A 15,302-nucleotide genomic window follows, 5' to 3' on the forward strand; every position below is an offset into this window, starting at 1 on the left:
TTCATTCTGCATTGCATCTTATTACTTGTGAATATTAGATTAGGTTTAGTTTAGGACTCTTAACCAAAAACCCCAAATCCCATGAGTTTATGATTTTGCTTACTTTCCCAGTTTGTTGTTTCTCGCATATTAGACATCCTCCTTGTGGATTGACACCCTAATTCGTATAACGTACATCTGTGCACTTGTAGACACTAGGGTTTTATAAATTTAAACTTTTCGAGGACCAACGGGCTTGTTAAAAACAAATCCTAGACCCGCACACCCATCAGTAGACTTTGGATCTTGTTTCTCAGCAGGTTCGACCTTGATTTAGTATAGAAGTTGTTTAGGAATGCGATTTTGCATTCTTCCCAGTTAGTAATTGATCCTGCAGGCAAAGATTTCAACTAATGGTGAGCTTTATCACTTAATGAAAATGGGAAAAGCTTACACTTAAGATAATCTGCTTGAACTTGGTTTGTTCTCATCATGCTGCAGATTTCTTTAAAAAGCTCAATGTGATCCATTGGATGCTGAGAAGGAAATCTATGGAATTGATTTTGTTTCACCAAATAAATTATCTAAGGCTGGACTTCGAACTCATTCCGGTTGGGGAATGGTTCTTGAATCGCAGATCGATTCTGAAAGGTCTGAGTTGGTGTATCAAAGTCAGCTATACGATGATTTCAGGCTTTTCTTTGGTGTTGATTTGCGGACTGAATGGGGTGGTTATTGCATCCATTCGGTTGTAATCCTTGGTTCTTTTCTTCAGCAGCGTTGATCGTGCATCAAGGTCTGCACGTTCTCCTCTCCTCTGGTCTTCAGCATCTCGGTTTTGGGGGTTTCTTGGAAGGATTAGGTCTTCATTTCTGTCGGGCTGAGGTTGACCATCTACTCTATGATCATCCTCTCGGCCCTCACCATGATCAGAATCATCATGGGCTTTATTAAGGTTTCGGTTTACGGGATATCACTACAAGAAAACAGTCGTTTTCCAACGATTTGTTATGATGGTTTAAAAATCGTCCAAATAACCAACGGTTTTTACGACAAAAAAAAAAAAAACATCGTATAACCGTCGTAAAAAAAAGTCGTCGTAAATTCGACGTAAACTTTACGACGCTTTACGACGATTATAATCAATAAAAGAGAGATTTGAATTTTCATGCAAATTCGTCGTAAAATCGATATAACCTTACGACGAATTTACGACGACCATATTCCGATGTATAGTTACGATGATTTTACATCGAAAGAGGAGGTAGGTGAAGAACATTTTTAACATGTTCACCTACCTAATGTCGTTGAAATATTTTCTCGCATAATCGATGTAAAATTGTCGTAATTTTGAGGTTTGGATGAAAAAACGATGTAAAAAACCGTCGTAAAAGCGTCGTAATGTCCGAAATTTTTTTATAAATACATCTTCATTTCTTCTTTTATTCACAACATCATCATTCAAACATAAGCAATAGAGAGAGAGAGAGAGGTTTTTTGAGTTTTTTTCGAGATGTCTATATACAAGCTAAGAAGCTGGATGTATATGCGTAAAGATTCAGAAGGGGCGTTGACAGAAGAATTCAAGAACGGGTTAGAAATATTCATGTATCAAGCCACAAATATGGAGAGAACCAAAGAAAGCGGGAAGATGTTTTGTCCTTGTTTGAAATGCAAGAATACAAGGTATACTCTAACAAAAAACGTGTGGACGCATTTATTTAATAGAGGGGTTTTGCCCCAATATTTTGTTTGGTATCAACATGGAGAAGGATATGGTAGTAATACTCATGGGAATGCTGGTAGTAGTAGTAATTTTCAAAGTCATGTTGATTTTGATGAATCAAATTATTATCAGCCTAATCAGTATCAATCTGATCAAGGTCAAGATCATGATAGGATGCATGAGATGATTACAGATGCATTTCATGAAACGCATACTGGTAATGCTGTTGAGGAACCCAATGTAGATGGTAAACGATTTTATGATTTGTTAGACAATGCTAATCAGTCAATCTACGAAAGATGTAGAGAAGGTCTGTCTAAATTATCGTTGGCAGCTATGATGATGTTAATTAAAACAGATCATAATCTGGCTGAGGTTTGCATGGATGATTGGGCTGATCATATGAAAGAGTATCTACAGGAGGATAATTTGGCAGCGACAACATACTATGAAATACAGAAGTTGATTTTTAGTCTTGGTCTACCTTCTGAGATGATAGATATATGTGTTGATAATTGTATGATTTTCTGGAAAGATGATGATCAGCTGCAGGAATGTCGATTTTGCCAAAAACCAAGATACATGCCGCAAACTGGTGGGCGTAAAAGGATAGCGTACCAACGTATGTGGTATCTCCCTATAACTGATAGGTTGAAACGGCTTTATCAATCTGAAAAGGCAGCTGCATCGATGAGATGACATGCAGAACATACACAAGTAGATGGAGAAGTTGGTCATTCATCAGATGCAAAGGCATGGAAACACTTCAATACGGTATACCCAGATTTTGCTAAGCTCAGACACAATCTTGATGTCATGCACATTGAAAAAAACTTTTTTGATAACATCATGCATACAATTATGAACAGGAAAGCACCAGTTCCTGTATTTTGGTTAAGTGCATATCAGAAGTCAGCATTGTTCAAATGGGTTTCATCTGACGTTAAGTTTCCTGATGGGTATGTTTCTAATCTTTCTAAATCTGTTGAGAAGGGTAAAGTTTTCAGGGATGAAAAGTCATGACTGTCACGTATTTATGCAATGATTATTTCCATTTGCATTTGCTGAACTCTTGCCCAAAAATGTCCATGAAGCTGTTGGAGGTAAAATAATTACTACTTAACTACACTTTATTCCTATTATACTTTTTGTACATATTAAAATTTTATCTAATATTATGTATATGTATATGTATATATGCAGGCATTGGTGTTTTTTTCCGGGATCTTAGTACACGAACAACTAGCATCGAATATTCTAATACTGTTGTGAAATTTGGAAAAGATCTTCCCGCCATCATTTTTTTATGTTATGGAACACCTTCCTGTTCATCTCCCTCATGAAGCGGAGCTTGGTGGACCGGTTCAGTACAGGTAGATGTATCTGTTCGAGCGTTCCATGAAGCATCTTAAGGGTCAAGCCAAAAACCGAGATAAAGTGGAAGGTTCAATTGTGGCCGGAAGCTTAACGGAAGAGACTTCACACTTCACTTTGTACTATTTTGCACCAAAAGTACGAACACGCAAAAGAGTTACTCGTCGATATGATGATGGAAGAGTTGGCCAAACTTATGCAGTTGAGAGTATACCTGACATATTTTCGCCGATCGGACGTCTTAGTGGAAAAGTGAAGGAAGTTTGGTGGTCCAATGAAAAAGATTATCACAGTGCACAGACGTACATCCTGCTAAACTGCGAAGAGTTGTCATCGTACGAGAGGTATATATATACATAGAAGTCAGTGTTAATTAATAGTTATTTTAACATTATATATACATATTTTTGCAGCACATTCGTTGACGAGATTAAAAAATGCATCTCCGGAATTTCTGAAACTGAAATCAATGATCGTAAAGATCAACACTATGCCCAGTAGTTGAAAGCACAAGTACGTATAATATATATATATATATATTTATATGCATATTTGCAAAATTAAGAAAGCAAGTTTTTTGTGATTAATTAAGTGGACCCGAATGATCCGGATGAATATCCAACATGGTTCAATGAGTTACTCCGAGGTCCGATGGCAAAAATAACGACAGCCTCCATGTATTTCACTCGGGACTATGTTTTTCATACATACAGTCACGGTGCAAAGCGGGCGATAACTAACTATGGAGTTTGTGTGAGGGGTAAAAAAGATTTTTATGGAGTTCTGAGAGAAATAGTTGAAGTGGAGTATCCTGGATTGTTAAGGCTGAAAACTGTTATCTTCAAAGTTGACTGGTTTGATCCAACTGTTGGAAGAGGGGTACGATCAAATTTGGAGTTGTAGACGTGAACAAATCACGACAGTACAACAGGTTTGAGCCATTTATATTAGCTTCTCAAGCGGAACAGGTCACATTTCTACCATACCCCCGAGTTCGAGCAACATGAATCTCATGGTTAGCAGTAATTAAAGTGGCTCCGAGGGACAAGATTGTAGGGGTTGAGGATGTTCCACTGCAACAGGACACTTGCGTAGATCTGATTGAACCAGATATCGATGAGGAGATTTTCTTAATTGACCCTCAGAACAGGCAAGTTGAAGATCTCCCCGATGATACATAAAATGAAGGTGAATCTGATGAATTTGATGAAACTGAGGACGATGATGAAGATTTGGCGGAAGACAAAGCTGATGGTGATGAAGAACATCGAGAGGATGAATCTTATTGATTTTCATGCATGGTTTTGATATATGTTTGTTGTTATTTTTTATAATTAAGTAATTTGTAATTGTATTTGTTTGAATTTTTTTAAATAATTTAAACCATTACGACGGTTTTACAACGATTTTTCTAAACCCTAAACCTTGAGTGAACCCTTATACCCTGATTGAATAGTGTATGCGTATTACGACGACTTTACGACTACTCTTCGTAAAGTCGTTGTACTTTTACGACGATTTTACGACAAACTGTAAAAAACGTTGTACAATCGTTGTAAAGGTCAAATCCCAAATTTTGAATCCTTTATATCTGATTGGTTTTAATCTATTTCACAAATATTTTTGATAAGTTATCTTTTTTTATATGAAAACTATCATTCTGATAAAAATCAGAAATTTGAAAAAATTCATACATATTTACAAGTTCATGCATGTTTTTTTAAATGTTTAGTAAAAAGTTATATTAGATAGGATGATTGAAATATTTGTTATCTCATTCAACAAATCAGTCATACATGTAAAGTGATGAACTTATTTTAAAATGTTAGTTTAAAATCACTTTGCATTGTCCTTCATGCAATAATCCTTTTGAAAGATTTAGGGTTTGATAACTTTTTTAAATAGCATCGTAAAACCATTGTACAAGCGTCGTAATATTACGACGATTTTACGACGCTTGTTAATCGAACCATCGTAAAACCGTCGTAATGTTCATGACGATCATACCTCTGACAGCCATCGGATTGGCTCCAGATCCGAGGTACGAGGATATAAATGTCTGCGTATTACGACGGTTTTACGACGGTTTGATGAACAAGCGTCGTAAAATCGTCGTAACGCTCAAACGCTGTGAGCATGCCATGTGGCTTGTCATGCACTGGTACGTTGGTTTTACAACTAAATCGTCGTAAAATCGTCGTTAATGTTACGACGATTTTACGACAATCACAAAATCTATATAAGGGACGCGAGTTTTCCTTCCTTCGTCGCTCATTTCTCAAATCTCTCTCTCTCTCTCTCTCTCTCTCTCTGTCTACACACTCCTCTCTCTCTCTTGCTGTCCCTTCCTCTCTCCCCTCCTAAGTAATTTTGTAAGTTTTTTTTCAGTTTAATTATATTTCTGTTATTAATTTTAATAGTTAAATAGAAATAATTAGGGGAATTAGTTAGGTTTGGAATCTAGATAGGCCCAGAATTTAGAAATAAAATAAATTTGTTATATATATAATTAATAATTATAATTAATTTTAATTTGTAGATTATTCAGATGGCTCCCCGGAGCAAGAGGTTCCACTACCGGAACATTGTGGATTCGGACGGTAGCACCCCGTCCAACTCAGCTTCAGAGTCTGCCATCCCAGAGTCCTCGGGAACAAAACCTACGGTTTCGCAACTTGTGGTTGTCCCACCGCCTCCACCGCCACCACCACCAGCACCAGCCCCAACCCCGATACAGCCTCAACCGTATGCCCAGTATACGGTTGAGGATCTTTTACAGCAACCGGGTCGTGGCAGTATGAAAAAATTCGATCCAGATCGAGCCCCGGAGACGTTTTGTTACGATTTTCAATTTTTTTACAAATTTTTTATTAAGATATTTATATTTATGATTACTTTAAATATTAAACAAATATTTTCTTAAGATAAGGTTTTCGACCGACAACCAAGTGGTTCGAAGCATTGCCGACATCATCAAGGGGTTCTTCGTACAACCCATACCAGCTTTAAGAAGCTGAATCATCCAACTTTTGACACTTGGTTCAAGTGTTTTGCGGTAAGTTCTTTATAATTATGAATTATATTATTATTTTTTATCTTTTAAAATAATTACTAACTCTTTTTTTTTGTAACAAAATTGGCATTGGAAAACTTCCGCACACGAACGTGTGAAGACAGCCTTCAGAGAGAAGGTCAAATTCCGGCTCAACAACACCGTTTCCGACTAGAAGCAAAAGTGGGAGGACGACAGAAACAAGACAAAGCCGGCTCCAATGGCCGATAGCGTCTGGGAGGGTCTGGTGCACCATTGGTTGACTCTGCACAACCTTGACTATTGCCGCCAAGTGTTCCGGATCCAGGTTTGTTTGTAAATTAAATTAATATGTGTTTATAATATAATATTATATTTTTAATTACAAAACTAATAATTTTTTCATTTTCAGGAACGCTGTAGACGATGTGGGAAATCCAAAGAATGTCCCGCACATTTCCGGTCAGGTTCCTTTCGCCGGGAGACGTCTTATGATGGTAAGTTTTTAATAACAAGTTTTTTTTCAATTAACCTGTAATTTGCCTCCTTAATAAATTTCGAATTGGTTTTTTAGGCTGAAGAGACGGGGGAGAACTTTCCCCAATGACGAAGGTGTTCGCCGAAACGCACAAGAAGAAGAACGGCGAATTCACAGATCCTTGGGCGGAGGATATCTACAACGCCACCTGTGCGAGGATATATGAACGGCAGACGCAGCTCTCCCAGCAGGTGCCTCCGATGTCTCCTGGAGGTAGTTCGGTCTAGTCCAGTCCGGTATTGACGGTGCGGAGATGGACAAGATTTTTGAGGAGGTAATTAATCTTGATCAACTTTACTTTCAAATTTTAAATTTTTAATATACTAATTATATTTTCAACAATTATTTGCAGGTTGCCCCTCGGAAGAAGGGAGTTTCAGGGATGGGATCCATCCATGATACTCCGGTCGCTACTGCGACCGAACATGTTCATGCGGAGGATCCCACGGAACTTCGGGAGGAGATGCACCATATGCGCAACCAGTACGAGACGAAGATCGAACAGATGATGATCTGTTTGATATTTTGGGCGCCGACAACCCGTTGCTCGCAGCACAGCTACAGAAAATGCGGGCTACCAGAGCGTTTGGCGTCTCTTCGTTTTCTTCCTTGAGGAGGCCGCCACCACTGGTGCAAACGGACGAGAAGATGTTCCAGTCTCTCGGGGTGGATCCTCCTAGACGCGGTGACTACATTGTGGAAACCTCTAACCGAGATGCAGATCACGGGGAGGATGTCGGGAACGACGGGGAATACGGGCTAGATGACGGGATTAGTTTAGACGAGGAAGGGGGATTAGATTATGTTTTTTTTTTGTATTAAAATTTAAATTAATTATAAATTTTTTTAATTTATATTTTAATTTAATTTTTTTTTTATTATTTTTCTCCACTCGCCGTATAATCGTCGTAATTGTTTTAAATTATTTTATATTATTGCATCGTAAATTCGTCGTATCTCTACAACGAAGTTACGACTATAGCATTACAACTATATTACATCGAGTTTACGACCACTTTAGTGGTTTACCAAATCAATGTAAATCGTCAATTCATTTGTAATTTTACGACGAATTTATGACAAATTTTTAATGACGATTTTACGACGATAGCATATCGACTATATTACGTCGAGTTTACGACCACTTTAGTGGTATACCAAATCGATGTAAATCGTCGTAAATTCGTTGGTAACTTTACGACGGACATCTTACAACGATTTTACAACGATTTTAATCGTCTCTAAAATTATGACGATTTTATGAAAAGCCTTTTACGATCATGTTTTTACGACCGTTTTGAAACCGTCGCAAAAACGTCGTAAAAGGGGTTTTACAACGGTTTCAGCCAGTTGTAAAATGGCGATTTTCTTATAGTGTCTCCAGGTTGATCGTCGTCGGTCATCCGTTGCGTTCGTCTAAGTCTTCGAAGTTCTCTTTCGTGTCTGACAATCTTGTCTAGAATCGGAATATTTGCTGCAGGTTTGCGCCTGGTATTCATGTACTTCCCTAAAGACAGAGAAAAACAAAAGAACAGAAAGAGATTTCAGAAACATAAGACGGAACTAGAGATCAAGTATCTAGAACAGAAATTAGAACAAGAAAAATAAAAAAAGCAGTGAAACAAAACCCCGGCAACGAAACAAAACCCGGGCAACTGCGCCAAAAACTTGATATGTGCAGTGTGAGGGAATAATATTTACCCTAAGAGAAACAATTGGAAGCCGCAAGTGCACAGCTAATCAATTGTAGTATTTAGGAATCAAATCCACAGGGATTTGTGTGCCGAATACTTTTCTATGGTTTGTAAGTTTATGTCTAGACTAAATCGGATTTAAGAGGTTGGTGTGTGTCACAGTTTAAACTAAAATGAAATAAAGCAAATAAATCTATCCTAAAAAACAAGTAGAATATAGAATGAAAGCAAGCAAAAACGAAGATCTAAGTAAGCAAGTAAATAATCGATGGGGTTGTGAACAATAACTAAAAACTCTGGGCTTTCAGGAACTCCATAAGGATCATAATCGGTTTTAACAACTAGGGCTATAGATTGGGATTATTGGATATCGAAATATCTAGGGTTCTAGAGCTAGAGTACGGCAGTATGACTAAGTCATTGTCATGATCATAACCAACTGTCTCTCGTAACCTTTTCTAGTAAGTTTCCACTCTGGGCCTGGAAGGGAGAAAACGCAGGAACTTGTATAGGAATCGTCAATACTCACGACTCACCCATAGGTAGGTTTCCACTCCTATGGAAGAATCGCCCGTTTCATTCTACGTTGGATACTTAATGAAAACTTTCACAACAATAACTATCTTGATCAGACACGAGATGATCAATCAAGCATACATGCATTAAGAACAAGAATAAACGAAGAACATAAAATAAAATCCCAAATCTAAAATTCTAGATGTTTTATTCGATTATGAGAGCCTATTTCAGGAACCCTATGCCCAACTCGGGATCTACTCAGACATACCTGAGGTTGACATCATCATTGGTTTTAATGAAAGCAATTAAAATCAGTAAAGAAAAGAGAAGAAAGAAAGCTTCTCTATTGATGAACTCAAAGTTGAGAAATCTTCTCTACAAATCGCTAAAACTGCTAGGAAAAGTTGTCTCTGTAAAAAGTATGGAAGAGATATCTAAAAAAGACCTAAATGACAAATATTTATACTTTTGAATACTCCAAGGCGTCTAGGGATTCAGAATTAAGGTTGGGAAATGACTTGGGCTTTAGAAATAGGCTTCTTAAGTCGGAGATAGCTCGCTGCAGTCGCATGATGTGTGACCGTGGCGAATGAGTGGTTGGCTGCGATCGCATCCTGGCTGTGGAAAATGGCTTGTTGGCCGCTGTCACGTGGCTTGTTGGCCGTCTTCAAATGTCTGGGGCAAATGGAATATCTTGAGATCTAACCATTGGAATGTCTTCAATCCAAGTGTATTTGAATGCTGGTTGAGTCTTCTATTAAATGTCCAAATTTGGGGGTGATCAGACGGTGAGAAGGTTTTCGTCTCTCCTTGAGAGTTCTTATGGTCTGAATTTATCTAAAAGAGTCTTTTTGTTCAAATTTTGGACCTCTTTCTCTCAAATTACCTGAAAAATCTTTTAAATCCGAAAACATATAAATTATTTGAAGACCTTTAAAAATATAGTAAAAACATCTGCAAAAGATTTTAAAGTGATCTATAAAAATAGTAAAAATCTGGTATTATCACCTAGAAACCTATGGTGGGAGATGGATTGTTTGATTTTGTGTGGATATATAGAGAGAGTTAAAGATTGCTCAAACAGTTCCACGATGACTATTTGGTTGAGATATTTTCTTGTTCAAAAGGTTTAGTTAAAGCAAACAGAGGTTAATATTATTTTTCAGGTTTTTATTTTTGTGCATTATGTTTTGCTTTGGTGAATCAAATTTGTTTTACCACAGTTCCAGTTCCAGAGAAGAAACGCTTTATCCACTAAAGTAAAAATTTTCAAAAAGCTTTTTTTTCGTTTGTTTGACATCGAATGAATAGAATTGAAACAATAGACGAATACATTCATCGTAGTTGCATAAACCAAAAAGACACACGTATTGATATTACGAAGAAGAACACTCGTTAAATTCTTGTGATGCATTCATCAAACAGTAGCAGCAAGAGCCTTGACAAAATCATGTCCTTTAGGAACTGTAAGACCATGCCCAAACCACTCAACTTTTCTCCAAATTATATGATTCTTGCGCCTTTCAAGCGCAATCTCGGCACACCAAATCATATTCTCGCCACTAGAGAGAAATCCTTATCCAACAAAACCGCCAACTTATCACCATAATCAGCCAGTCTAACAAAACCAAAAGGGAGATTAGGTATTCCTAACAAACCTTTTTATTCTCTTCACAAGCTTACCTCAGTGTGACAGTGTCATACCATATGAGCACTCTGTCCGAAGCAGAGTAATTGTCTTTTTTTTTTGTGTGTTTAGAACCTGCCATATCTGCATGTGGATGTATCAGATCTTCGATGTACATTCTATCTATTATCTCTAGTTATTCTGTCGCTGGACGAAGGTTTGAAACATGCTTATAACTTGCTTGCTTTGTTATGAACACAATCATCTCTTCGAATCTCCATTTTCATGGTCTTGCTTTGCTTTGAAATTTATGGCTTAATCGCATTCGTAATCACTATAAGCCAAATATTATCAATACTATTGTTGTCAAATGTACATGTATATGATGTATTCAGAAAACATTAACCACTTGGTTTCATGTAGGCTTCATAAAAAGACAAACCAAACCGGATAATCATAAATATCTTAGCAGTTATTTTTAAAAATATTTTAAATACTCGAATTAGAACCAAACTAAATAGTGTAACTTTCAAAATATATAAAATATAATTATATATCTCAAAACATTACTTTTGGTTATATGTACATAAAATAACTGAAATATTTAAAACTATACAATAGTAAATCCGAATATATTAGTTTTTAGTTATATATGTACATAAAATAATTGAAATATCCGAATGCAGTTAGTTATCTTTGCTAAGATAAACAAAAACAACTGTTTGCAAAATTGAACCGACTTTTATTTTTTGTTTTGATATTTTGGATAGTTCAGATAAAAATATCGCAGATTCGGTTAGTTCTCAATTTTATTACTAAGCCGAAATATATCCAAACCAATACATATTCAAACCGATCCAAACCAATTTTTTTCGGTTTCTATATGAGTCTTTTTAATCTTTTTACTTAAATGGCCAAACCGATCCAAAAACCCGAATGTCTTTTAGTCATTGATTAGAGATTTAGTTAGATTCGTGTACACAATGATCGGACGGAGGAGAAAGAGATGCAGAATAACTTGATTCAGCGAGTCAAAATTTAAAAATATAAATAAAAACAAAACTCGAGAATCATATATGTGGCTCTCCTTTCTCCATCCAAACCAAATCAACACCCAAACCTCGTCCACACCAACAATGTTCAACACAAAATCAAAACCACAAACACTCAATTTCTCCTTCTCCCTACCATTAACATCAAATCAGTGAGAAAGAGAGAAGCCAAAGCTGATTTCTATGGCTACTGCTTCGCTTTCTGCAAATCAAGGATTACTCGGAACTTCCTTCTGTGGAGGTTGGGGAAACTCAATCTCCGGCGACGATTACCACAACATGCTCGCCAAAACCTCTGCGCCACCGCAACAAGCTCGAGTCTCAAGAAAACCCATCAGAGTACAGCCGATGATGAAGAATGTCAATGAAGGCAAAGGTTTATTTGCTCCTCTCGTTGTTGTCACTCGCAACGTAGTAGGCAAGAAGAGGTTTAATCAGCTTAGAGGCAAAGCTATTGCTTTACACTCTCAGGTTCGTGGTTATATCAAATCATCATTTATCTAAATTAGATCAAAGAAAGCAGAATCAATTGAGTTTTGTGGGAAATGGGTTTTTTATTTTTGTGTTTTTGGATTTTCTTCAGGTGATTACTGAGTTCTGTAAATCGATAGGAGCTGATGCGAAACAGAGACAAGGATTGATTAGGCTTGCTAAGAAGAATGGAGAGAGGCTTGGCTTCCTCGCTTGATTTTCATCATCTGCTCTTGTCTGTATACAATCCTCTTTCTTGTTGTTCTTGTCTAGATGTATTTTGTCCAAAACGTATAATCTTTGAAACAGAAACTGCCACTCTCGTTCTGAAAAATTGTGTGCATCACTACTCTTAAAGCTAGATGAAATTCTGATATATATAACAAATAATAACACTATTGTAGAGTTTCAGTCTAAGCTGAATTAGTATACTTCTTCGCAACACAGATACAAAATCATGTAATATTATCATTCTTTAAACAGTTTAAAGCCTGAAAACTGTCTTAGCCTAATTATAAACTTCGAAACAATCAACTGATTCAAAAATACAGTAAGCTTTCTTTAAAGGTTATCTCGATTCTCAACCAGGAAAGGATCTTCAAGATCAGGAGGAGAAGTATTGAGACGCATGTGCGAATCCCCAGAGCTGCAAATGAAAATTTAACAGCATTAACTTGCATTTATTATTTCAGGATCCAAGTAAGATTGCATAATATGTTGAATAAGGATGTCAATGTGGAGACTTGATATCAGCACACAGTCCATGTCTATATATAGCTTTACCTCGACATTCTTTAACTCAAACTCAGTGCTGCTAGCTAAGCATTCGTTCCCAAAGGTTTCTGAAGGTCCACTTGTTGCCTTCAACCTTGTTCAAGTAGAAATGTTTCGGTTTCAGTATCATCAAAACGATTAAAAAGGGGGAATTTTCAATATGAGATGGAGCCAAGATTGTCCCTTACAAATCTTCGTCTAAACATAGAGCAAAGTTTCCTCCACCTCCAAATGCCAAAAACTCGTTCATACACATCCAGTAATATCGGTTAGCACCTGCACACATATTCATAAGAGAGGTTTCTCACTACACATACTCGAGGGGCTTGATTTATGTTTCTAGGGTCTTGGTTCACGAACTTATCCTTAACAAGTGACTTTCCCCTTCATCATCTACTATGGTAACTCTTTTTTCCTTTGAGCACTACATGGTTTCTAGCAACAATTCAACTACCAATAACAAGTGTGGATCAAGTTGATGAAACCGGGAAAATTCTGATGAGAATCAAATGGAAGCAATATTCTTAAGAACTTTTTGTGGAGAGACTTAAGCATTCACCCCAGATTTCACTTTTCAGTTCCCTCTATATTCATATATCCATCCTCTACTATACTATTGCTTAAGAAGTAAAAAGAAAAACAACTAGAAAAAAAGGAGTCCAAATGATTACCGGTAGGTCTAAATATGCGTGGTTGACCATAAATAGTTGTGAACAAGAATGTCTCGCTTGTACCCTATCATCAAACAACATGTGAGAGAATCAGCATTACAAAAACTTATCAGGTCCTGATTGTTTCTTAGCGTTTGCGTTTCCATGTTATAATAGTTGTTATCAGGAACTACAACATGGAAGGAAACGAAAACACAACTATCAATATAAAGTGTTAGCCCACCTGATATTTTCTCTTAGGAGTAGGTCTTAATGGACATTCCAGCAAAGCGCCAAAAACCGCACCTTGTTTGTCTCCAGCAACCTGCACCAATACCCAATCATCACAAACTAAGATCTTTCCCCACTAACTTATTCCAAAATGTACATACAGGCCAGCAAACAAACCAGTAAACAAGGACCAGGAAGCTCTGCGCTTTTACGCAGTAGCGTACGAAGTGATATGCCATGTTTCAACGTACTGCCCTTCATCCGAAAAAAAGTTAATATCAAAACCAAGAAGTCTGAAAAAATCTCCAATAAGAGATGAAACAACAAAAAACATTCTTCTTTACCTATACAACAAGATCCATTTGCATCCTCTCACGATGTTTGGAAGACACGCTTGCAAGAACTCACACAAGTTAGCAGAAATAAAAGCAGAGCTTTCGGTTAATTCCTTCATCTGCTTCATCCCGTCAAAGTAATCCTTGTCTTGGCCATTCGAGATCATTGTAATTGCCTCAGCTTGGTTTTGCCCATTTCCATGTTTGTAATTCTCAACAGACTCGTAGCTATCTGTTCTAACGGGAAGAGGAGGAGGTGGGCATGGTTGGGAATCACCATTCTCGTTTCCAGATTGAACAACACCAAAAGAGAAATACGAAGTAAACGATTTCCCTGAGCTCGAATTCAGCCTGGCCTACACATTCAAAAGCTTTAATGTCACAAATCAAAGTCACCTCATCGATCGAACGCATAGCAAATCCAAGCACGAATCTTTTGGTTTTATCCGAAAAATGATCCGTTGGAGAACAAACGAGATTCGAATCCAACGACACATCTCAGGAAATTGGGTAGTAACAATACAGGACATATGATTCAAAGGAGATATATAATCTAAACAAGCTTCTGGATTATTGATTCGAAACGGAAAGGAAAAGAAAGATGGAGAAAGGAGATACCTTTGGAGAATCGGAGAGGGAATAGCGAGGAGAAGCAGATTGGGTAGGGGAATCGGCGAAGAGATTAGAAAGCTTCTGTGAGACCTTGTCCTTGAGAGCATGCATTGCGATCAGACGACTAATTTCGATCGGAGAAGAAGAAGAGAATTGTCGGTGGGAAAAAGGAAGAAAAGATGGTGAGACAGAGAGAGAGAGCCTGACGCCTGAGTACCGGAGATGGAGAAAATCTGCGAATAAGTTTGACAGCTCTAAAAAAACAAAGCGACTCGACTGTCGAGTCAAATTAATTAATAAAAAAGACAATAATTAATGGGAAATTGGGGTAATGTTATGCATAAGTTAAACGAAAATTTCACTATTTAATATTTGATATAATAATAGTTATAATTTATTATAAAGAGAAATAGTAATAAAGAAAAAAAAATATTGCAAAAGAATAAGAATATTGATAAAGAAAGATGAGAGAAATTAGAGTAAGAGAGAGTTATTATTTTGTGAGTGATATTGTGTGTTTACAATTAAACAAAACTAGATTTTAACCCCGGGAATTTTGTATTTTTTTATTTCTAATATAAATTGCATTTATTTATTTTTAAATATATTTTTTTGTTATTTATTTTTTGAAATCAAAAAATTATTATCATGTTTTAATTTTAAACAATAAAAATTTGTATAAGTAGAAT

The 15,302-nt window shown here is 36.8% G+C and overlaps 2 protein-coding genes across 2 annotated transcripts; one reads left to right on the plus strand and one right to left on the minus strand.

Annotated features, from left to right (window-relative positions):
- Nucleotides 1–11,562: 11,562 nt before the first annotated feature.
- Nucleotides 11,563–12,368, plus strand: LOC18013820 (protein PROTON GRADIENT REGULATION 5, chloroplastic). The gene is made up of 2 exons (XM_006396084.2): nucleotides 11,563–12,011; nucleotides 12,124–12,368. Exons 1-2 carry the CDS (start codon nucleotides 11,724–11,726, stop codon nucleotides 12,226–12,228), a joined length of 393 nt encoding a protein of 130 aa, XP_006396147.1. The 5' UTR covers nucleotides 11,563–11,723; the 3' UTR covers nucleotides 12,229–12,368.
- Nucleotides 12,369–12,370: 2 nt separating this feature from the next.
- Nucleotides 12,371–14,845, minus strand: LOC18013866 (TLD domain-containing protein 2). The gene is made up of 8 exons (XM_006396083.2): nucleotides 14,620–14,845; nucleotides 14,011–14,357; nucleotides 13,844–13,916; nucleotides 13,680–13,760; nucleotides 13,457–13,520; nucleotides 12,974–13,061; nucleotides 12,795–12,879; nucleotides 12,371–12,657 (listed from the first exon to the last, which is right to left on the minus strand). The coding sequence occupies exons 1-8, from the start codon at nucleotides 14,722–14,724 to the stop codon at nucleotides 12,616–12,618; spliced, it is 885 nt and encodes a 294-aa protein (XP_006396146.1). The 5' UTR covers nucleotides 14,725–14,845; the 3' UTR covers nucleotides 12,371–12,615.
- Between the last annotated feature and the right edge of the window lie 457 nt (nucleotides 14,846–15,302).

This window comes from Eutrema salsugineum, unplaced genomic scaffold (assembly GCF_000478725.1).
Source record: "Eutrema salsugineum unplaced genomic scaffold, Eutsalg1_0 scaffold_4, whole genome shotgun sequence".
In the NCBI taxonomy this organism is placed as follows: domain Eukaryota; kingdom Viridiplantae; phylum Streptophyta; class Magnoliopsida; order Brassicales; family Brassicaceae; genus Eutrema; species Eutrema salsugineum.

Bases quoted from the DNA above. Each gene is read 5' to 3' on its own strand.
- LOC18013866 (XM_006396083.2), bottom strand. From the start codon at position 14,724: ATGCATGCTCTCAAGGACAAGGTCTCACAGAAGCTTTCTAATCTCTTC. The intron at 13,761-13,843 runs GTTTGTTTGCTG...GTATTGGTGCAG, and splicing joins TTCCTGGTCCTTGTTTACTG to GTTGCTGGAGACAAACAAGG. The intron at 13,521-13,679 runs GTGGGCTAACAC...GTTTGATGATAG, and splicing joins CTCCTAAGAGAAAATATCAG to GGTACAAGCGAGACATTCTT.
- LOC18013820 (XM_006396084.2), top strand. From the start codon at position 11,724: ATGGCTACTGCTTCGCTTTCTGCAAATCAAGGATTACTCGGAACTTCC. The intron at 12,012-12,123 runs GTTCGTGGTTAT...GATTTTCTTCAG, and splicing joins CTATTGCTTTACACTCTCAG to GTGATTACTGAGTTCTGTAA.